The 23,829-nt window shown below is 38.2% G+C and overlaps 1 protein-coding gene across 1 annotated transcript in view; it reads left to right on the forward strand.

The window, feature by feature from the left end:
- Positions 1 to 6,694: 6,694 nt before the first annotated feature.
- The window catches only part of LOC113111932 (ankyrin-3-like), a 159,008-nt gene continuing 141,873 nt past the window's right edge, over positions 6,695 to 23,829 (forward strand). Inside the window, exon 1 of the mRNA XM_026277165.1 lies at positions 6,695 to 7,120. Within this exon, the coding sequence (XP_026132950.1) occupies positions 7,055 to 7,120 (66 nt within the window). The 5' untranslated portion in view covers positions 6,695 to 7,054. The remainder of the gene's footprint in view (positions 7,121 to 23,829) is intronic.

The raw sequence follows: 23,829 nt of genomic DNA on the forward strand, positions 1-23,829 counted from the left end.
GTGCTGTGGCTCTAAGCTGGCGGCCATCTTGAGCTGTGGCGCTGGGCTGTCGTCCATCCTGTGCTGTGGCACTGGGCTGGCGGCCAACTTGTGCTGTGGCGCTGGGCTGGCGGCAGACTTGTGCTGTGGCGCTGGGCTGGCGGCCATCTTGTGCTGAGTCGCTGGCTCAGCAGCCCTCATGTGCTGTGGCGCTGGGCTGGCGGCCATCTTGTGCTGAGGCGCTGGCTCAGCAGCCATGACATGAACCGTCTTGGGAACCTCTAGGATCCTTGATAGCGTAGCGAAATAATCCAAGAATGAGTCAGCGGCCATCTTGGGCGTTGGCGCTAAGCTGGTGGCCATCGGGTACTGTGGTGTGATGCTGGCTTCCATCTTGCCTCGTGATGTGAGTTTGGTGGCCATGCACCGCAGCGGCGAATGGTTGGCGGCCATCTTGTGCGGTGGCGCGGAGCTGGCGGCCATCTTGTGTTGTGGCACTGGGCTAGTGACCACTTGGTGCTGTGGCGCTGGGCTGGCGGCCATCTTGGGTTGTGGCGCTACCATGGCGGGCGTGCGCTTCTTCTCACCTCTCCGTCCGCCATGGTGAGAGGGTGGCTCTGATCCATCCCACACGAGCCCCGGGTCGAAGGGAGGCCATGGTTGAGAGTGGTGCTGAATCTCGTCTCGACCCCTCCCTCCTCGGCGACCTCCCTTGGTCCCCCGGAAAACCACCAGGCGAGTTCCCTCAAAACCGCCTCTGTCCCTCTCTGTGCCTGGGGATGAGGCATGAGCAGACATACCGCTGGTTCTCTGTTTGACGGAGTCCTTCTGTCACGTTTGGTGTACAGGAACGAGAGAAGGAACCAATTGCAGGTAAGTATGTTTTATTTAGGGATAATCCAAAGGGGTAAACAGTCCAGGCAGGGTCAAAACCAGAGAATCCAAATCAGAACATAAACAGGACACGAACACAGGGCAAGGCAAAGCAGGGCAAGGCAAAGCAAGGCAAGACAAGGCATATATATATATATAGACGGTTTCAACGGCATCAACATAAACAAACGTTAATGCGCGTGAGCGCTTTTGTGGACCTAACTTAACTTCCGGTAGACTCCAAATAGAATCAATAACAACAGCCAAGTCCCTCTAGAGTAGATATTTTTTGATAACAAACAAAATGTGTTTTCTGTGTGGATCAGGCGGACTTAATGAAAATGCTAATTCATTATTTGCCAGCAGGAGATGTTTTAAAGCATAGACATAAAGCACGAGAAATAGAGGTTTCCCCAGTAACAGCTGTAAACAAAGCAGAGCTGGTACGCTCACACGCTGCTTTATCAGGCATATAACATGCAAGTCTTCTTTCAGAAATACAGCGATATAAAAACACCCGTGCCTCGTTTTTATATTTAAACATAAATGTAAGGAATTATTATTATTAAACGTGCAGTACGTTACGTAACGTTACGTTACTCATGTTTATTTAACGAAGCCTTTTTGAAAATCGATCAGTTTTAAAATTGTGGCGAGTCTCCAAAAATAAATAAATGTATGGGAAATACATCCCGCAGCACAGCCACCTGAGCCCAACTTCAGTCTACTCATCACCCTGGCTTTAACTGCGTTTGTAGATGGCACCGCAGCCAGACCGATATACACAACACAGACCGGAAGTTAACTTAGGTCCAGGCGCGTGCGCCCGATGAAACCGTCTATATATATATACAGGGTGTGATTTGTGAAAAAAAGAAAGGGGAGTATGTTTTGAAACATTTCAATTCATAAAAATAAATAATGAGAACATTAACTAGATGATGTCATGCGCTAATTAGCATATTTATGACATAAGTGCGTGGTTTGTATTGCCTCCCTATGCTCACATACTGCAATTTAATTTAGCCATTTAATTTAATTCTCAATAAAACTGTTTTTATTGCTATATTTTAATGCTTCTGTTGTCAGACAACGGAATGAATATTATAATGACTGAAACTCAGTCCATTAAGAATATATAACCAGCTCTCAAACATTAATCTGCACTAATGAAATTAACATACGATAAAGTCAGTGGTTGTGCTTTAATTGATGTTGGATATACTTGCTTGTAAAATAGAATTAGAAGCAACATAATATATTTCTTTTTTTACTGAAAATGCTGCTGCTTTCTGCGCTCGCTCGCAGATGCAGAGAGAGCCTCGCGCTGGGAAAGAGAGATCTCGCACTCATACGGCAGCACCAGAGAGTCTCAGAGACTTAAATAATAATTGCCCAAAAAGTAGCTAAGTCGCCAAGTTAGCAACTCCACTGCCCAGCGGACCGGCTTCAACAGTCTCGCCAGTTTTGATAGGCTATTAGTAAACGATCGCTGCACTGCTGCAGACGCAACGCTCCTGGAACGCACTGACGGACCGCAACCGCGTGAACGCTGGAATCCGTTAACATGGGGGCAAAAAAAATAAAACGCAATGCATACACACTGCAGACGGAGTATGTGTGAAACAGGCATAAGGTTGTTTGCACCTGGTCGTTCTGCAATGTGGAATTCAGTTACAGCTTTTTCAAGCAGTTTGTGATGCATTTTGGATACAGGAGATGAGCCCCTGGTCTAATGCACCACCTGTCTTGAGAAACCCATTCTCAAAGACTTAACGTTACTTTTAGTCATTATTTTATGTGGGTAGCATACATATTCTGAATGCCTTTGGCAGAATTCAAATGAGCCATTTTAATCTAGATTAATGCAGATTAATTCCAAGATTACAGTGAGATTAATCTAGATAAAAAAAAAAGATCTATGCCCACCACTAATATATATATATATATATATATATATATATATATATATATATATATATATATATATAATTTATTTAATTTCAGTTAATGTTTAATTTTGTTTTTATGGTCTTAGTTTCAGTTTAATAAATGATAATAAATTAATAAGGAAATTAATCTACAATTACTTTAATCTGAGTGATCAGATTTTTTCAATCAGATATTGACTACATTGCCTGAAAATAAATAAATAAACAAATAAATAAATCAGATTTCATTGGTTGTACATTTATAGTACAATGACAGTGCAAAATAATTTATGTGCAATTGTGAACAAAAGCTTAATGCTGTCCTGTCATTTGATTTGATTTGCTGCATTTGTTTGCACAGTCAGACAAGAAGTTTTATACTTTATGCCCAAAAACTGTAATAGCTGGAAAAATCAGTCAGCCAAAGCTTTTTAGCAAAAGAGCTGCTTCATTGTTTTTTTTTTTTTTTTTTTGCGAGCTGCATCCAGTGATTTGCTAGTTTTTTACTTGTTTAATAAACTGTCACTGATCTGGCAGGTGATGTAGTTTACAAGAGTATTGCATCAGGACAAAAATAATTTTTTAGGAAGCAGTTTCATATGTTGGTAGAACCAAGTTCAAAGAGTTTTGAGATCTATAAAAACACTAATGCAGTAAATGAAGAACAGAACAGACAGATTTACACTTTTTCTGTGGACATATATATATAAGTAGGCTCTTGTAGCTCTGTTAACACAACTTTTTTTCTCCATCAGCATGTCATGATTTTTTTTATATGGCTCATATCTTTTTGTCAGCTTTTGCCTTTTGTAAATGAACATGTCAGGATGTTGATCTAGTGTTTTTTTTAGCATAGCATTTTTAATGTACCATGCCAAGTTGCATAAAAAGTAGTTTGACTGTAAAAAAGCACATCTTGAGATCCCTCCTGTACGTTTGTTTCATTCCGTTGTGCTCTATCTATCTTGAATACAATAACACGTCCTGTATGAACGATAGTGTCTTGGAATGTTGTTAATCAAAACATTGCTATGCACATCATCTTTGACATTTTGTTGATGACTGCTCAACCCTGAATCTGTACAGTAATGCTGTTACACTGGAAGTCAAGGGTACAAACGTTCCTGAGATTTTAAAGCTATTTTTTTTTTTTTCTGCAACAATATTAAAGAAAAGTTCACCCAAATTGAAAATTAGCTGAGAATGTACTCACCCATCCAAAATGTAGTTTATTTCTTTATCAGAACATCACAATAAGTAATCCAAATGAAGTAAAAGGCTGCATGTTTGTAATAGACAGATCCATCATTAACTTCAAACCAATGCTTCCAGTATAAATACAGGTCCTCTCTTCAAAATATAGCTTTCGCCAATGAAAAAGTCATCTAGTCTGAATCAGGAGAGAAATATGCACAGATCAAGCACTGTTTACAAGCAAAAAGAGTTCTAAACAAATATGGAAATAAATATAGATAACTTGTGGATTGTGTGTGTTTTTTTTTTATCAGTTGATGGAAGTTTCATTCTAACCAAGTTATCTAGTCAAATTAAATTGAACTTTTTAATTTCAATGAAAATATTAAACACTTTTTAGGTCACATTGCTAGACATTTGTACCATGTGAGCATCTCATGGACACAACTTATAAATAAATAAATAAATCTCTAATATTAACATTGGAATTACCTGATATGGTAACTGATATGTTGTTTATTTTGTAACTGTGTGTTTTATAGTTCATACTAGTGCCACTCTCTACACAGATGAGCTGAAATTACTGTTTGTAGTAACTGTTGGCATGTTGCACACTATCAATAGAGCATATCCTATTTTGAACCTTGGACTTCCCTTATAGCATGTAATGGTTTATTTTGAATAACCTATTTATTATCCTTTTAGCAATCATTTTATTATAAGATTCATGCACTGGAAGCTCATGTCCTGTTGGAACAGTAAAAAATGAGGTTATCAGGGTTCAGCAAGTCTTGGATTTTGACACCTTGTGTTAGGTGTGAAGCTGTGCTTATGTTGCCAGATTGAATTAAGGGTGAGAAACTGCACTGCAACTACTAGTGAAGCTGCATGTTAGTGAGACTCTGAACGTTTGGCGGCTGCTTATTTGCTTCTATTTTTGATGATTAATTAATCCTTTCTGAATTCACTGAATGCATGAATTGTACTTTGGTAGCTTTCCTTTTCTTTATATGATTGAATATGTACATATCAAGCAATAAATGATGGAAGTGGGTTTTTAAGTTGAATATCATGATGCCAAATATAATGCAGACACACATTGTATCCTAACAATTCATATCCGATTTCGTTTAAAAGAAAAGGGTGGGATTGTTTATGTCATGACAGTTATTGGCCAGCAGAGGACAGACTAGAGTGGCTTCTCTTTGATATACCTGTTTTCATTTTAAACCATAATGGACATACAGCTACATAACCACTCAGCTCTCAGTTAATATCAATAGAAATGGGGACCACAAACCAGAAAGAGCAGACAGTTTCTGTAGCATTCTGTTACAATCTTGCTCCCAGAGAATGAATCCATTGTTATTGGTTCAGGGCACATTTGTGGTGCTGGGGAATAGTAAATGACTGTGCACTCAGAGGAGACGCAGCGATGACTAGGTAATTGTACGGCAAACAGTGACTGTTTCTTTAAAGCTCACCAGCATTTTGGTTATGTAAGTGATGTTGAACCATACTGTTAAGCCATGTAATCAACCCACAATGTACTTTCTCTACATCTCCATCTTTTTAAATTCTTATTGCTTGCTGTGCGACTGGAAAATCAGATCACATGATGCTTTAGCAGCTTCTATGCTGGTTCCTCTCTGGAGGTTGAGTAAGCGCTCCAGTTGATTGTTTTCTGGCCATAGGGGCAGACTCTCCAACTAAGCGCTTTCCTTCATTTAGTGAACCACTGCTGGTGTAATAAAGCACAACAGTAGGGGTCCGAAAGTTCAAATAACAGTTATTTTTCAATAGAGAAATTTTACCTTAGACTCAATTACTACCTTAATCAATGCATCTGTACAAGCAACAAGTCAGTGTGATTTCAACATATATTATTTTGGAAGACTTTCATTACTTGAAAACAACTTCAACTGAAATCAAATAAAATATTTAAAAAAATAGATTTATTTTATCTCAGCTACTTCACAATGCTGAAGACTGAACGAGTCAGTCTTTTGTTCGTTATCTGGCTCAGTGTTCATCTTCAGTTCTCTCTTCACAGCAGTTCAGTCAGTGTACTGTTTGAGTAAATGAATTACTCCGGGATATTGGTTTGTTTGAACTCAGAGGAAGTGTCAGCCACATTCAAAAAGTTAACAGCTTAAGTCATTTGTGGATTAATGCGTATTGGAGACGTGAACCGTTTCAAATGATTCAGTTCGATTTGGTGAACTGGTTCAAAAAGATTACATCATATTATTAAATCTCTCTTGAGAATTGAGAATTGAAATAAAAGCTTTATGGAGAAAACGAATGGGAAAATTACTTGCGTTCCCAAGGCTGGTGTAAAGCTGGATTTGTTACATCTCGGCGAGAAGCTGCTTGAAATAAAAGAGATCATCTACTGTACCAGTAACCCGACCCCGTAGGTTTCGTCTGTGAACTCCCCTTATACCGGCACTTCACTAATGGCCACGCTCAGAGCCGACGGGTGTGCAATTTCTATCAGCAGGCGTTAATCAACCATTAATTAACCATTTCTTCCAGCCTGTGTTCAGTTCACCCCTCTTTTATTTGTAAAGGGGGGTTCTCCATGGCAATTGCTTCATCTTTTTGCGCTCCTTCTCCACCGCCCTCTTTCTCCACACCCCCCCCCCCCACCTCTCTCTCCCTCCCTCTCGATGTTTGGCTGCTAGGGAAGAGCGCGTGTCTCCATCAGCACCATTTAGTCTGTGCGAGGAGCACCAGTGAATCAGTAGACCCAACTGTGTTGGTCGGGGAGAGGTGGGCAGCTGGGTCAGAAGAACCAGCCCACGGATCTCTCAACCCACTCCAATAAAAGCTCCAGTGATTTCTCCTCCCCCGTCTCCCTCACAGTGACCTGTGGCGTGTGTAGGAGCAGGCACCAACCAAACCACCCAAATCGCTCAAGTGCTGTTTGGACCGAGTTCTTTGAGTGCGTGTTGACAGTCGAAAACAAGAGGGCAGCAGGTATTAGAGCGACTCGCTTTTCATGGACTTTTCTGTAGTTCTCATCATCCCTGCTCGTTCGATGTTGGATTAAATGAAAGGACCTTTTGTGTAAGATGAACGAAGACGCCAAGGAAAAAGGGACCGGCAAGCAAGCACTACGCAAGAAGAAGGGCAAAAAGGTAACAAGAAAGCGGCTTAAACATAGAGATTTTTCAGTTTAACGCTCAGGGCTTGTTTAAATCCTCCTTTTATGGCATTTGGAAAGGTTAATGGTGGTTGTTGATGTTGAAAAGCACTAGACGGGGATCTGGAGGAAGCTTCTCTTTTGTTCTAGAGCGTCTGAAGGGGTGTGCTCAGGGTGGCATGGTTTTGTTTTGAAGGTGTTTGACAGTACGCTTTCAGGGGGAAACCAACCTAGACGCTGATTCTGGAATCTTTGTTTGGGTTTGATTTTTTTACAGGAGCTGGTTTTGATTATTGAGAATAAATAAAAATAAATAAATAAACAGAAATAAAAAGTCATAAAATTATCTGTATATGGACAACCATTGCTCCATAAAAAGTGAAAACATATCTGTATTTCTTACAAGAGCCGATCCTTGTAAAATGACTTTTTTTGTTTGTGTAACCTGATGTCATCATGTGGATTCTGCCATATTAAACAATAATTTTGGCTTGAATTAAGCCGACTACTTATATTTTACACAAAAATGTTATTCATATTTATGTATGACTCTTCTTTTATAATGACTAAGATATGAATACTAGTCTTATACGCATATTTAAATTCATTTTGTTCTTTTGTATACTTACTCCGGACAGATGTTTTCTCTGTCTGTCTGTTTCTCTCTTCCTCTTTCTCTTTCCCTCCACCCACGCCGTCTATTCTCTGCACGAGCAGTATAATCTGCTTAATTGCAGTCATTCAGTTGCATTGGCAGGAGCTGTATCTGAGTCAGCGCTGGGTGGTACTAGCTACGGGTCAGCTCTGCTGGCTTTACAAGTGTTCGCTTTAAATGTTTGGGAGAATTTGAGGAATTCCCTTTTGTCTTGTGTAACAGGTGCAGTCGCTGCTTTCACGTAGTGATTCAAAAGCAGCATTTAATAAATTCAAAGACAGTCATTCTAATCAGAAATGAAATACGTGTGTGTACATTTGGCAATCGCACTAACAGCGCCGTCTCTCTTGGTCTCTTTAAGCTACCCCAACCTGTTGCTATGCACATTGGCAATGTAAACCAAATGTATATGTTTTGGTTTACAAATAAATATTTTACCATGTTTGTAACAATATGTTAGAATATTCATTTGTAGTGGGTATAATGAGTAAAATCGTATTTTTAAAAGCGTAATTTTATATTACATTATCGCAATGTTTAATATTGGAAGTTCTTTGGAAATTAAACTGAAAATTTTTTTTTTCTATTTTTTAAAGACTTAATAACAACGTGTCAACTCATTGTTTGTGTATAATCACAATATATATACTATATATAATATATATATAATATATATAATACACTATATAATATCTATAACTGTGTTTTAGTTTCACTTCAGGCTTCGATATAACTAAACTCAACTAAAATCCCTTTATATTTTCCTTTTGCTTCATGTTTTCATAAATCTTAAATGAACAATGTACAACTAATGTAAAGCATGTAAAACAACTGAAATGGGGTCCATTACTTTTGAACCCCATCGACTTTCACTGTGTAAAAATGACATTTTAGATTATTTCCATTTTATTGTTCTTTTAAAACGTGGCACCAAAATTACAATTAAAACTCACAAATTAACACTTTATTTTTAAAAGTACCCTATCCATTGTGGTTACCCAGAATCCTCAGAGCATATGGGGTTTGAATGGGTCCATTTAAAGATGAATTGGTGTCCAGGGCGACACAGAGGACATGAACCATCGCAGGGGTTTGTCTTTGTGTGTTGGTCGTATTGTTAGAGCTCAATAGAGCAGGAAATCAGACAGTGTGCAGGTTTATCATAACTCATTTTCTGGTAAGACTCGTCCCTGTCAATGACTATTATTCTTTACCACCGATTTGGAGAAACAAAAGATGAGAAAACAACAGTTAGAGATGTTTTGTCTTGGTAAATGCCTTGCTAGAATACAAATACAGCAGCTTTGGATGAATAGTCTTCTGGGTAATAAACTGAACCTGATCATAAGAAAATAAAATCACATCTGTTCACATCTTATATTATTAGCAGCTTTGCTTTATCAATTTCTGTTTGACAATTTTAATGTAACATATATAGACAACACTGTCAAATCAGATTTCAGATCAGATCACTTGCATCATGACAGTGCGATTTAAAAAATTGGATGTGCAATGCGAACAAAGCCTTTGTCATATTTCTCTGGCTATCCGTAATTGTAATTCAGATAGCTAAATAATTTTAATTTAAATTTCAGACAGTCAACATGGCTGGTCGCTCCTCCCCACATGTTGGAGAGAAAATGGCCGTGCGGTACTGATCCAGATCATAATCAGAGGAACAGAGAGAGCCAGAGAGTAAGAGAGGCTAAGAGAGTGTGTTAGATGGGTTGCGAGTCGAAAGATGCTTTCTTTAGTGGCTGATGAATTGAGACTTTCACATGTCATTTCCTTTTCACTGCGCCCAAGTCAACGAGACCCCAACAGTAAACCATTGGGGGAGTTTTTGGGTCAGTGGCTGTGAATAAACATGCGTCTGGAGTGAGAGAGAGAGAGAGAGAGAGCGCTGTCTGGGCACTAGGGAACCTGAATCATTGGCAGGTGTGTGTAATGGGTGTCGCCATGGCAACCGAAGGCCTGCTGAGGAACGGAGGACGCTGCCGTTTAGATGACTGAGCTGGGAATCCCTGCTGATCGCATAAGGAGCGTCTGCATTTTATATTTAGCATTTCCATTGCAAATGGTTGTGGCAGCATCACTGCTGTTGCTGTGCTGTACTTGTTGCCTTACTGTAATTTTAATTACTTGATTAAACTAATGACTCTAGTGAGCTGACTTGCTGTCTACTGCCTATGTAGACTGAATGTGCAGGTAGCAGCAAAATTATGCTTTTTTTGGAGCTATCAGTTAACATTATTTCAACATTTTTTTGTTTTGTTTTGAGAATCACGTTTAACGTCCATTAAGCAAAAAACAAAAGTATTACCTATGATGCTATGCAAATTCCACAAATCAGGAAATTGATTTCTGCAAGTAATGTACACCCCTATAAAGCAGCATGATTGACGTAATCATGTCAGTCATCTTAGCTCTAAATTACTGTTGAAAAACAGCCCAGTTTGTAAGACCAGAGACTTAAATAAACATCCGCACACTGGAATTAAATATACATTTTTTAAACATAAAGAAAATTTGCGCACCACTTTTTTGGATCTGATTAAGAAAATGGTTGGTTTCAGCCGTTTACATGTTTTTTTTTTTTTTTTCTTGTTGATTGGATTAATTCAGGTCTGCACCACAATTTCAAACCGGATGAAATTTATTTGGATACAGCTCAGTCGGGTCGATTTAGGTATTTACATGAAGACTTTCAGTTTAATTGAGACATCAATCTGATAATAAACTGAATTATTTGGATCTAGTGTATTACAGAAATAGTGCATCTCTTACAGTATGTACTTCACTTGATTCTCCACTCACAATTGATTTTAGTAGAGTTTGGCTTTAGCACTTAGGCTTTGGTGATACTGCCTTAGAATTTGTCCAAAAGAAGGAGTCATAGACAGTGTTGGGGAAAGTTACTTTTAACAGTAATGCATTACAATATTGCGTTACTCCCTTAAAAAAGTAACTTATTATGTTACTTAGTTACTTTTTATGGAAAGTAATGCATTACGTTACTTTTGACCATAGTATTGTGTATTGATGATAGTCAGAGATACCGACAATAGCAGATGTCTCTGTCGATAGTCAAGACAATATTAGGCTCATTCTCCAATTAATGTATTAAATTAAAAGCGCAAAAGAGTATTAGAGCCTGTAGTCGGTGAAGAAGTTGTAGCGCTTTGAATCGGATAACTCATTAAATCCATGAAATGAAAGTGTCCTACAAATTTAATGGATGGTACACGGCAAAGCGCTCTTCTCATACATGAGAGATTAACTCTTTCAGAGCGAACTTATCATCCACAGTGGTTCTCACGTAGTCCTTCTCTTAAAGACTGTTGCAAAGTCTCCATCCACAAACAGACGTACATCGTCTGCAGATATAAGGTATTTCATTGCACTTTAACAAGTAATCTGAAGGGCTTATATATGAGCAATATTTTAAACGAGTCCTCACTAACTGAGTTTAATGCCACGGTTATGTTAGAATGCATCTCTTTCTTGTTTCTGTGGCGGTGCGTCGAGCTCGTCATGAGGCGCGTGGTCCGGAGCGCTGTATGACTGATGCATCAGTTCAATTCAACTTTACTCCAAATATTTAAATGTACCTGTTTTGAATACTTTATATTTAACGTTTATGTCCAATATTAGTGTTAAACTGTTGGACTTTAAAATATATCTACTACTGATTTTCACCATTGTCTGATTTTGCAGTGCACAGATGTGGCAAATTTGTCACAGGACGCGCGATATGACAGTTGCGTCCGACTATATATGAACTAGCTGTTTTAAATACAGTATTTTCATATTTAACATTAGTTTATCAGTATGTTTAAAGGTATATTTTTTTGATTATTGGTGATTCCATAAGCCCTATCTCGTGCACCTGCATGGTTTAAAACACCAAATAGTTATGCTATGACAAGAACAAAGAGTCTCTCTCTTGTTCCACCCATGCACGACAATATCGTGTATTGTCGATCTCACAGGCTGATGATATGACGATTTGAAAAATGTTGAATGAATGAATAAACATTAGGCTGAAGGAAAATTCAATTCACGTCTGTATAGCAGAACACAGGAGAAAAAGTTTCAATACTGTTTCAGCAATAAAAAAAGAACAATGAAGAACAATTGTTAGTTTATCTAAAGTCATTTTTGCGTATTAGTATAGTTGAACTGGATCATCAAAGGTCAGCAGCAAAGACATTAGTTAGGAAAATGAGATTAGATATATTTGTGTTATTTAATATATTTAAATATTGCAGGTTTGCGTCATATTCTGAGTTTGTATTTCACTGTTATAATTCATTTTGATGAATACTAAAGCATTAACATGGATTAATAAATGTATTGTTCCATGTTCGTTTGTGTACCACGCGCAAGGTTTATCAGCAAATCCATGTCTTCTTCTCCGTTTTAAGTGTATCTCTGTGGCAGAATTACAGTGCCACATGCTGGTCTGGCATGTATACTACATCGGTTTCGTGTGGACGTGGATATTTCTTGAGACGAGGGAAAAAAGATTGGGGGTCTGTCTCCGTGTGGACGGGGCCAAAGAAGTAACGGGTACTGACAGTTATGGATAGAAATAAGGAGTAAAGAGTACAATATTTGCCTCTCAAATGTACTTGAGTATAGTCATGAGTACTCCCCAAAAATGATACTCGAGTAAAGTACAGATCCCTCAAAATTGTATTTAAGTACTGTACTCAAGTAAATGTACTCTGTTACTGTCCGGCTCTGTATATCATGTTAATATATTGCCATAGTTAAATTCCATAACATGCCAATTACATGTGATACCAATAGCAATGTATCTAAATTGGATAAACGAATCATGATCACGGATGAGGTAATTTATTCGTTTTTGTATTACCTGTATATCTGATCATATTATTTTATGTCATCATAATTAATGAACTGCAAGGAACGTGAAATGTTATACTATATTATCTCGTTACAACTATTTGTTAATTGATTTGTTGGGTTAATGTTGTGCAGTGTTACGTGTTTATGGTTAATGACGTGTTGTTTAACGTGCTCAAACCAATCGTTCTAAAAGTAAATTTGAACGAACATTTGCAAGTAATGACTAAATATATTTTTAACAACACAAATCCCATTGTATTTAATTGTACTGCCATAATCTCCGTCACCACACGTGATAAAATCCTTACCTTAGTACAAAGAGCAATATAACTTCCCACGTTATGTTATTTTCTCACAGGTAACGTTATTGATAAAAAAATGCTACAGTGACAGAATATACAGTCATGTGGTGTAATTCATATCTATTAAAATCATCTTTACTCTAACGATTACGTTACTTGTACAATAACAAATAAATAATTGATTTGCTTACCTGTCTGTCAAGACACTCGCGAGAGCAGAGTCTCTGTCAAGTCCAAGATTTTCGCGCAGCTCTCTCCATCTCGTAAACGCCTGGCCGATATTTATCCTGGTTTTATTCCTCCATTTGTCACACAGTCTGCGTGTATCTGAATATGGATGCTTACGTTTTACTGGCACTTCAATACTCGCCAAAGAGTAATCGTGATCCATAACAACGACAACCAAACCATACGCGCGGCTATAACATAACCACCACTTCCGCATTTGACCATGTGATATTCCGGTGTGGTGGAACATCACATGGTCTACACCGGAAACAAAGTATAGAGCAGACATTGCGTCACTGAGAGGCGACATTTCTTTTCCAGGACAGCCAGTTATTTAAAATCGGAATTTCTCTGAAATAAAAAATCTTTGGGGACTTTTGAGATATTGTAAGTACACAACTGGATTTTCGGAAATTGTATTACAAAATTCCTACATATTGCATATTGCAGCTTTAATTCTTAGTTTTTGCCTTCATAATAGAAAATATGAGCTAGGCATCATGTATGACAATCAAAAATGAGATATGAGCTACAAAATGACCAGATCCTGCCATTAGCTATATAGAAGACATATCTTGTATGTATAGGGCTTATATGTGGATATGAAGAAGCAATACAGGAGACCTATATTTCCTGTATATGCACATATATGCACCTCAATTTTGCCTATAGGTGGCATATATACGCATATATGCAGCATATATATTATCATATCTATCTAAAGGTGTTCTCCAATTCAGTTCTGAATGACGCACTACCCTGGTGTATGCAACATTTTGTAAAGTGCCACTGGAACATGATAAATCCTTGAACTCAGCTCATGTTACGATTTCACGCTTATGGCAGCGCATGTCAAATCTCAACTCTCCAGAACAGCAGAACAAGCTGACAGCAGGATTTGAACCCAGGAACTTTCACACCCAAAGCAGGAATCATAGACCAACAAGCCAACAGTGCCTGACCCAGATATTTACCTCATTTATACCAAAATCCACCAATAGCCTTGTTAATGGATACATTATTCTTTGAAAAAATTTAATTCTGTAAAGAAAAAAAATTTTTTTAGGACCTTAGAAGAACCAAACAGGAGAGGTTTTTCATTGTCAACGTCATTCGATTTGATACTCTGTTTTCAGTGTGCTCTTTGTAACTAAAGTCAGGGTCACTATTTTGAAATAAGATTGTCATTGCTGTGGAATGATCATTATGTCAAGATTGTGCTGTTGGGCTACTGTAAGCAGGACTGAAAAGAAACCCTTGGGGTTAAATGACTCATACTTCCTCTGAAACTCAACATGACCCCATGCAAGGTTGACATTTACAGTATAGTTGAAAGCTAATCTGGATCTTCCACTCTAATTGGAGAATCATTCAGGAAGAGAGCCTTGGCAGACCCCAACCATCCAGCCCAAATTTAGTTGGAACAACAAGATTGATCAGTGTCTTAATTGTCTCGAGAACACAGCATAACCTAATTTCTTGTTGAGCAGTCTCAAAGAACTTTATACTTGATCTCAAGACATAATGGAAAACACACCGTTAGGCCAGCAAGCCCAAAGAATGACTCTCTTTATCTTCATGTTCATAAATGCCATGCGTCTCTTCCTTTTAGTTCATCCTGCAGAGGATGAATCATACTTCAGCACTTTGCAAAATGGATTCTAATGGCGGATCCTCTGTAGCTCATATCATGTCTTCTTTATTCACCATTCACAGTAGAGCTTCATATTTGAACACATTTCATGCTTTTAGTCAGATTTCCAGCTTGTATATGTAATATTAGCATAAAATGATAGTGAAGCTTTGCATCTGTCTGAAATCATACATCTCTGAAAAGGCTGGCAGCTCTAAAGACTCTTTGAAAAGACTTTAAGAATAAGATTGACTTTGGAACATGAGGTAATTCTTTTTTGAACTTTGTAATGTAGCTCCTGTCACATCTGACTTTCAGACTAGAAACAAGCTGAATGTACAGTGGCAATAAATAGGTATTCAGTCATCATTGCTCGAAAATTATTCAGTGATTCTGCATTTTCAGGAACTAATCAGGATATGTATTGATATTTGATTAAAAAAATGTAACTTGTTTACAAGGAGAATGTTGTCCAAAAATTTTTGTAGGGCTAAATCAAGAGTCTAATTAGGTTAAAGGGGGGGTGAAATGCTCGTTTTCACTCAATATCCTGTTAATCTTGAATAACTCCAAAAAGTCTTTAGTTTTATTATATTCATAAGAGAAAGATAGTCTGTACCGATTTTTCCCGGAAAAACACGACCGACTGGAGGTGTGACGTGTGGGCGGAGCTAAAGAATCACGAAGGCCAGTAGGCATCGCATGTTGTTTACTTGATGTGCTTACGCGCCGATAGCTAAGTTAACAACACAGAAATATTTGAAGCAGTTTTACTCACCGCCTGTGGTTCCAACACACGATCGTGACCCTTTTTGTTGGGACTGCATTATCCTTAAGAAATAAATGATGTGCAAATAAGGCGTCAAACTGGGCCTTGTTTGTAAAACAAGCATCTTCGAAATGCAGGGAACAAACACAAACACTTGCACAACTCCGTTGATGCTCTGTAAAAATAAACTCCATCCACTGGTCCCTTAATGCTGTTTCTCTTTTGGTAATCGGTGCAGGGTTGTCTTGCCCTGGCAACCAAAAACACACTTCTTTTGTGACATTTCGCGACGCTCTCGCTCTGATCAGTGTGCTCAGCCTCTCTCTGCTCTGCTATACGGGAGCGCGCGCTCTTCTGGCAGAAGTGCCCTTAGGACCCATATAAGGAAATTCCGCTCCATCTAACGTCACACAGACCCATACTCGAAAAAAACTTTCCGAAACTTGTGACAAACCGGAAAGGAGTATTTTTGGAACAGAAATACTCCTTGAAACGTACAACTTAATTTTTGAAACTTTATCCATGTTTAGCATGGGAATCCAACTCTTTAACAGTGTAAAAAACTCAGTATGCATGAAATAGCATTTCACCGCCCCTTTAACTAGTACAAATATTCTAGGCAATCATCTAAGCACAACATCTAGGCTTAATAACCTCATATTATGCCATTTCCCTTTAAATTTTACCAGTGCTATTGCATAGAAAATAAAATGTATGTATGTAATCGGAACAATACTTTGAACTTACCTGAAAAGTTTGGGACATAATTGAGATCAGCAATAGTGCTAAATTAGTTCCACCATATTGAATTTTGTTAAAAGCATACCTTTGCCTACAGAGTTCATCAAATCCTCTCCAAATGCGTATGAGATAATCTTGAGACCTCTTGATAAATCAAACCATTTGGGAGGAATACATCAACTAGTTCAACACTAAAGATGCAAAAGATTCTTTGCATCTCTTGCAGATGAAATCAGGAGCAGGTGATGGTCAGTCTTGGGAGTTGAATTCTTCATTATCTTTAGACAGGATACTGCACTGGAAAATCTCGTCCTACCTGATACAGATAAAGTATATCTTGATGTTAGTCAATGGCATATGACATAAATACGATGCAGAAGTTAATCATCTAATGCATTTTCAGACATTACTCTGGAGAGATGATCAATACCCATCATTCAGGGCCCTTTTCCGGCCCCTGCAACAACAGAGGGTTCAACCACAAAGAAGAACATGCAGTGTGTCTCACTGGGGGAAGTACTACCAGCCTCTCACTGTGGACTATATCATAGGTGTCTTTGTCTAGAGTCATGGCTTTCTGAGGAATTATGTTACAAGCAGAATGGCAGGTAAAGACAATGGGAGAAAAAGCTGTGCCTGGAAAACTTGGCAGCTGGTCCGACATTTCCAGCATTTCTGCACCTTCCAGCCAATATTTTGCACTCTTTTGTTAGGTTGGGGTAACTGTAAAACATCCCCAACAAACTGGCTTTCCAGATTGTGATCCTGTAATCCTAGTTGGAATGTCCACCTGCAAACACAACGGAACTTGGCCTCAAGCATTCAGTTTCCCAGGCTCTCTGATATCTGAGGAACCTGATACTTTCCTCACAGTTGAGAGACCAGTGAGCATCTGGAGAAATACTCGAGAGTTTAAACACGTTCTGGGTTTCCCAGGCTTATGGAGATGCGGTTTTCATAGCAAAGGTAACAGAAGACCTGTGGAAAGCCACCTGAGACCTTAAAGGGATAGTTCACTGAAAAATGAAAAATCTGTCATTAATTACTCACCCTCATGTCGTTCCAGAGCCATAAGACCTTTGTTTATCTTTGGAAGGAACACAAGTTGAGATATATATATATATATATATATATATTTTTTAAAAAAATCCAAGAGCCTTCAGACTCTCCATAGACAGCAAGGGTACTACCAAGGTCAAGGAACAGAAACATAGTTTCGAAGGACACTGTAAAATGAGTCCATGTGACATCAGTGGTTCAAAAAGAAAAAAAGAAGCAAACAAACAAAAAAAGACTTTATTAAATGGTTTGTCGATTCTATTTAACGATGCGTCATGGTACTCTCAATAATGGTGACAGACTATCTATCCAGGGAGAGAAGAGATCGTTGAATAAAGTTCTTGTTTTCTATGCACACAATGAGTATTCTTGTAGCTTCATAAAATTACGGCTGAACCACTGATGTCACATGGACTATTTTGATGATGTTTCTGTGCCGTCCTGTACCCTTGCTGTCTATGGAGGGACAGAAATCTCTCAGGTTATTCCAAAAATCTTAATTTATGTGCTGAAGATGAACGAAGGTCATACAGGTTTGCAATAACATAAGCATGAGTATTTAATGACATGATTTTCATTTTGGGGTATTTTAAAGCTATCCCTTTAACTAGAGGTGATTCGGCCCACCCATGTGCCCGTTTATCTTCTTGTGGTAATGCAAATTGTTTTGCAATTGATTACCCTTTTTAAAATTATAATTCCTCTATATTATGAATGCATTGACCATAATATGGGAACTGATTAGCTTGGAATATCCTGTATTTTCTCACTGAGGGAATGTTGCAGTAAAATTAAAGTGTGTTAGTATCATCTCTTTAAGCCATACCTTTATGTTTGAGAGTATCAAAGTTATTAGATACCTGGAGCATAAAAGTTATTGCATGAGTTATAGTCAGCTTGCTCATTTTGTCAAAACATATCGAGTTCTGCTGAGGCCAACAGTATTCCTAATGCTGAATTTGGCCAAGGATCATGGGAACAGAATGAAGCTGCGGTGTTTCTCTGGCCTGATCACTGAGTTAAATCAGCAGGTCCAAATTTCATAACACATTTCTGCTATAACAGCAGACTTCACTGCCAAATGAGTGTGTTCAACGGATGTTACTCAACTACTTAGATGGTGCAGGACTCATTAAAGTATAGTGACTGTGATTTATTCTGTGTGAGTTATTTAGTTATTACCAAGACAGAAATCTTTTACATTTGTGCTAGGTGAAAAAGTTTTTATGATTTGAATTGTCTCACATGTAAAAAAATAAAAAAATAAAAAAACAACATTTATACAGTATAAACCTTGTTCAGCCCATAAGATTGAAACTAGATGCAAAGCTTGTCAGTTGGTGATTGTTTGGTGGTTGTGTTGGGGTTGCCAGGGTGTTGCTAAGCAGCTGGTAGAACATTCCAGATGGTTGTTAGAGCATTGCCAGGTGGCTGCTAATGTGTTGCTATGTTGTTCTAAAGTTGTTGTCAGTGCATTGCTAGGCTGTTACTGAAAATGTATCGGCTTATTGATGAGTGGTTGGTAGAGTGTTCTGGGTGGTTGTTCTGTTGTTGTTAAGGTGTATTCTAGGTGGTTGCTATAGTATTTCGGTTTGTTGATAGGTTGGTTAGATGTACTGGGTGGTTGGCAGGGCGTTGTTTAATAATTGCTCTGTGGTTTCCAGGGCATTGCAAACCAGTCTCTAGAGCATTGCTAAGGTGGATGATAAGGTGTTTCTTCTGTATTCTAAGTGGTTTCCAGTGCATTTTGTTACTACAGCATTTTGGCTCATTGGTAATGGTTAAGGAGCTATTAGCCATGTGCCATTTTTTTATATTACTGCACATGGCTACAGTACATTTTCATGTCAATTTTACATCAAATTTATTTTGTGAATTTTTATTAGATTATATACAGTATGCAGGATACTTCTTTAAATAATTACAAATTAATAATACATCAAATAAATTGTTAAGAATTTAACCAACTAATTGTTGCTTGAAAACATACAAGCAAATATAAAGTAATAAAGGATGAAAAAGACACTTAAGTGATAAAAGAGAAGTACTTTCAGTATCTGAGAGTGCTTTAAGTGTCTGAAAGTTTACAGACAATAATAGTTATGGATTTTTCTTTTTTCCATTATTTTTGTATCATTATTTCATATCTAACATGTAAATCATTCCAAACAGCATAAATGAAAGCATTTCTAAGTAAAACACTGAAATAGCTGCTGGTAGAAGCAAACACGGGCAAGCAATGCACTCATTTCACTGCGCATATCATGTGCATATCAGAATTGATTCAGAATCAGAGATTATGCATCGGAAAATCAATATTTTCTCCCAGCTCAAGCAGTTACTACAGTCTTCTGGCTTATTGATGGTTGGTAGGATGTACTTTGTTAGATGGTTTAATGTGTAACCATTTTCTACAATATTATGACTTCTTTATAGGATGTTCTGGGTGGTTAATACAGTATGAATTTGTTTATATAACATTCTGCTTTCTAGTTATGACTTGGGTTCCTCCCTCAGTGTCTTTATGATGCTAGGAGAAAATTGTTATTCTGATCACTTAGTTTTAGCATGATTTAACATGATTTGAGGAATCATTCATCCCCACTGCAGAAACTGTGCAAGGTGAGTTATGTGGCGAAGGTTAACACTTAGCATTAAGGCTTTGTTTAAATAGCTAACCCTAAATATGAGTAATAATGACAGTGATGCTGTCTTAGCAAACACCACCAACAACCTGATTTTACTGTGTTTGTTCCTGTTTTACCTATAGTATCTCACATATAAGCGTTTGTGCCACTGTAAAGGTCAAGGGCTGGGCGGCTGGCCTTCCCTTCTCCTCTCTTCTGGAGAAATCAGACCTTACAACCAAGTGCCATTTTGAAGAAACTCTCTTGGGAACACTAACAGAAACTGGCACAGCTCTCTTTAGCTGCACATATGTGTGAGTGTGTGTCTGAATGAGAGGACTAGACATGTTTGTCAGACTGCACTGGTCTCAGTGAGATGGTGTTATTTCTGTTCTCTCTGGCAGAAAATTAGAGGTTTTATTTAGCACTAAAATAAAGTAAATGCCAACTAGTGTTAGGCGATATGGTAATTTTTCAAATTGTCATATCGTCAGCCCGAGAGAGACTATTTGTTCATATAAAAGCATAACTATTTGGTGTTTCAAACCGCGCAGGTGTGCGAGAGAGAGCCTATGGAATCACCAACAATCGAAAAAATATACTTTCAAACATACTGATAAACTAACGTTAAATATAAAAATACTGTATTTAAAACAGCTAGTTCATATATAGTCAGACGCAACTGTCATATCATGTGGTCTGTGACAAATTTGCTGCATCTGCCCACGGAAGTTATCAGTCTAAATGTTCAGCAAAATCAGTCAACGGTGAAAATCTATAGTAGCTTTCATTTAAAGTCCAAAAGTTTAACACTTATATTGGCCATAAACGAACACGTTAAATAAAAGGATTCAAAACAGGTAAGAGTTCATATATTTGGAGCAAAGTTGAATTGAACTGATGCATCAGTCATACAGATCTCCGGACCTGTGTGCCTCATGACGAGCTCGACGCACCGCCACAGAAACAAGAAAGAGATGCATTCTAACATAACTGTGGCATTAAACTTAGTTAGTGAGGGCTCGTTTAAAATATTGCTCAAATATAGGACGTTCAGATTACTTGTTAAAGTGCAATGAAATACCTTGTATTTGCAGACGATGTACATCTGTTTGTGGATAGAGACTCATTCACTGGCTACAGGTTCTAATCCTCATTTGTGCGCATCCGCGCACATGTGTTTGTGAAATGCGGTGTTCAAGTGAAATAGCTGGGCAGTTTGATAGCCGAATTATAATAGGCCGCCCAATAAAAATACAAATAATAAAAAAGTTATTATTAATATCATAATTTAATACATTAATGGGAGAATGAGCCTAATATTGTCTTGACTGTCGACGGAGACATCCGCTATCATCGATATCTCTGACTATTGTCGATATACGATACTATCGTCTATCGGCACAACCCTAATGCCAACAGAGCATTTTTTGCAAGTACACTCAAGAGGATTATAAAGATGCTGCCTTAAAACTGGAACATAATTGCTACTGTAAGGCAATTGTCAATGCTTCCTTCTGCCTGTGTTAAACTGGAAATCATACACTAATGGTCTACTTATCTCCAGTAGTCGGTCATTGTCAATGAATGAAATTCCCTGCTTCACGCATGTGCGAGTCAACCTTGTTCAGACTTGTCTGGTGCATGCGCTTAAAGTTCGGCCGTATCCAGCATAGTAGAGTATTACGGAGTTTCCCTGGCTTTGTTTCTTTCTTTAAAGTTTCCACTCAACCCAATAAATATTGAGATCAATCATGTTTACTCTGGAGTAGCTGCAATTCTTTTTTAACAGAAGAATTAGGCCAGCTGAGTTCCAACCATCCAACTGCGCACAGAATATCCCACACTCATGCAATCTCAAATCACCGTCAGTGTGAAGCATGTTTACTTATCTTAGTAGTGGCATAGCTTGAAGTATATAGACACACACAGGATTAATTTCAATCTTAACAAACAACAGCCTTCAAGACACTGAAGCTCCAGGGCACCTAACAAAATTAGAAGCCTCTCCATGCTAGTAAAGTGCTGTGTCTGTATCTGTGCACGGCCTTTCAAATCAAGCTAATGCTAACTGACTAAGCATTAGTTCAGTGTGCTGGATGTGCAGAACCAGCCCCACACTGCAAATACACTGAAAGGGAACAACAAAACTAAAATGCTCCCAATATGATTGTCATGATTCCAATGCAAGTGAAATTGAAAGATTCTCAGCAAAAACTAATTCACTATTGAACAAAGTCGTTAAATGTTAATGTGTATATTAACAAAGAAAATGTAAACCATGGCATGTCGCTTTTTCAGGATTTCTCAATTAAGTTTTTTAATTAAATAGCTTAATTGCTTAATTGCTTTAAATTATCTTGTAATTATTCAAGAGTCAAGTAAAATTTCAAATTAAAAAACTTCATAAAAATCAATAAAAATAACATCTAAAATAAAACAATTTTTATTTAAATGAAAATATTAAGTAAAATTGGTCGTCCATTCATGATGCAGGGCTCCAAACTGCGACCAAATGGTCGCGTTTTGCGACCAAAATTTGAGAGTGTGCGACTGAATTTTACATCCAGTCGCGCATGTGCGACCAGTAAATTTGCCTCCCCCAACCTCCGTATTTTTTTATACATTAAACGTGGAAGGGGTACGTCAATGATCAATGAAATGAGCAATGAAATAATCAATGAGATGCGAGCGCACATGCATGCAAACACAAACACATACACATACTCATGAGACGCGAGCACACACTCGCGTCTCATTGAGTGATGCCTGTCTGTGAGGCGGCCAATGAGTGTGAGAAGAATAGGGAATGGCCACTGTAAGTGGCTAAAATGTGTGGAGGGGGAGGGGCCTAGAGATAATCGAGCGCGCGTAAACATCTGTGGGAAGGAAACGGACTCGGAGACAAATATCATCACAACCTGATATGTGCGTGCGTCTGAGCTATAAGCAAGCAAACTATTGATTCGTTCTTCCGACCTGCGGCTAGTGTACCAGTGCCAGAGTCTACAGTGTCACCGTCAGATGATAATGCAGAGTCAGAGGTTGGTATGGCGAAAAAAGCCCGCACTCACCATTTTTAAGATGACTGGTTGAAATAATTCAGGTGGGTGAGGTACTGTATGTAGTCGAACAATATGAACTGCGAATACTACACCAGTTATCCCAGAACTGCGGGGAACACAAAGTTTGCCGATAGTACAGGCACTTCGCAGTTTAAACACAATACACTACTTAAACACAATCTCAGCCTAAAGCATCGAGTAGGTCGTGACATCGCCACTGCCGGTTGCTTTCAGAAGACAAATGACTGTAAATCAGAGCGCAGATGAGGCAGAGATTATGTTGAAATTTAACACGGCCTACTTCGTTGCTGAAGAGGAACTACCCTTCACCAAATACAAAAGCCAGCTCAACCTTCAAAGGAAGAATGGCTTAAAACTTAAGGGCCAGTGCCCCTAATGTTTACATACATTTAAGTATTGTTCATAACTGTGAAATGACCTAAAGGTAACTAAGCACTTTGTTACTAAGCACTTTTGTTTATTCTGAATGTATGGTATTTTGTTTACTATTTGTACTGTCATGACAGCAATGGTGCTGTCAGTTTACCTTGTTGTTGCATCTTAAAAAAAAAAAAAAAGTGCAGAATAAATTGTGACACTCAATTTGAAACAGCACATTGTAATTTCTGCATCTATTATTAAAGTATTTATTAGTAATACAGTGGAAATTAGTAGATTTGGTTAGCATGTTGATTTACGGTGTGCGCCCCTAAATTTTTCTGGTTGTGCCCCTAAAATTTTCAGTTGGGG

This window comes from Carassius auratus, chromosome 12, assembly GCF_003368295.1.
Source record: "Carassius auratus strain Wakin chromosome 12, ASM336829v1, whole genome shotgun sequence".
NCBI lineage: Eukaryota > Metazoa > Chordata > Actinopteri > Cypriniformes > Cyprinidae > Carassius > Carassius auratus.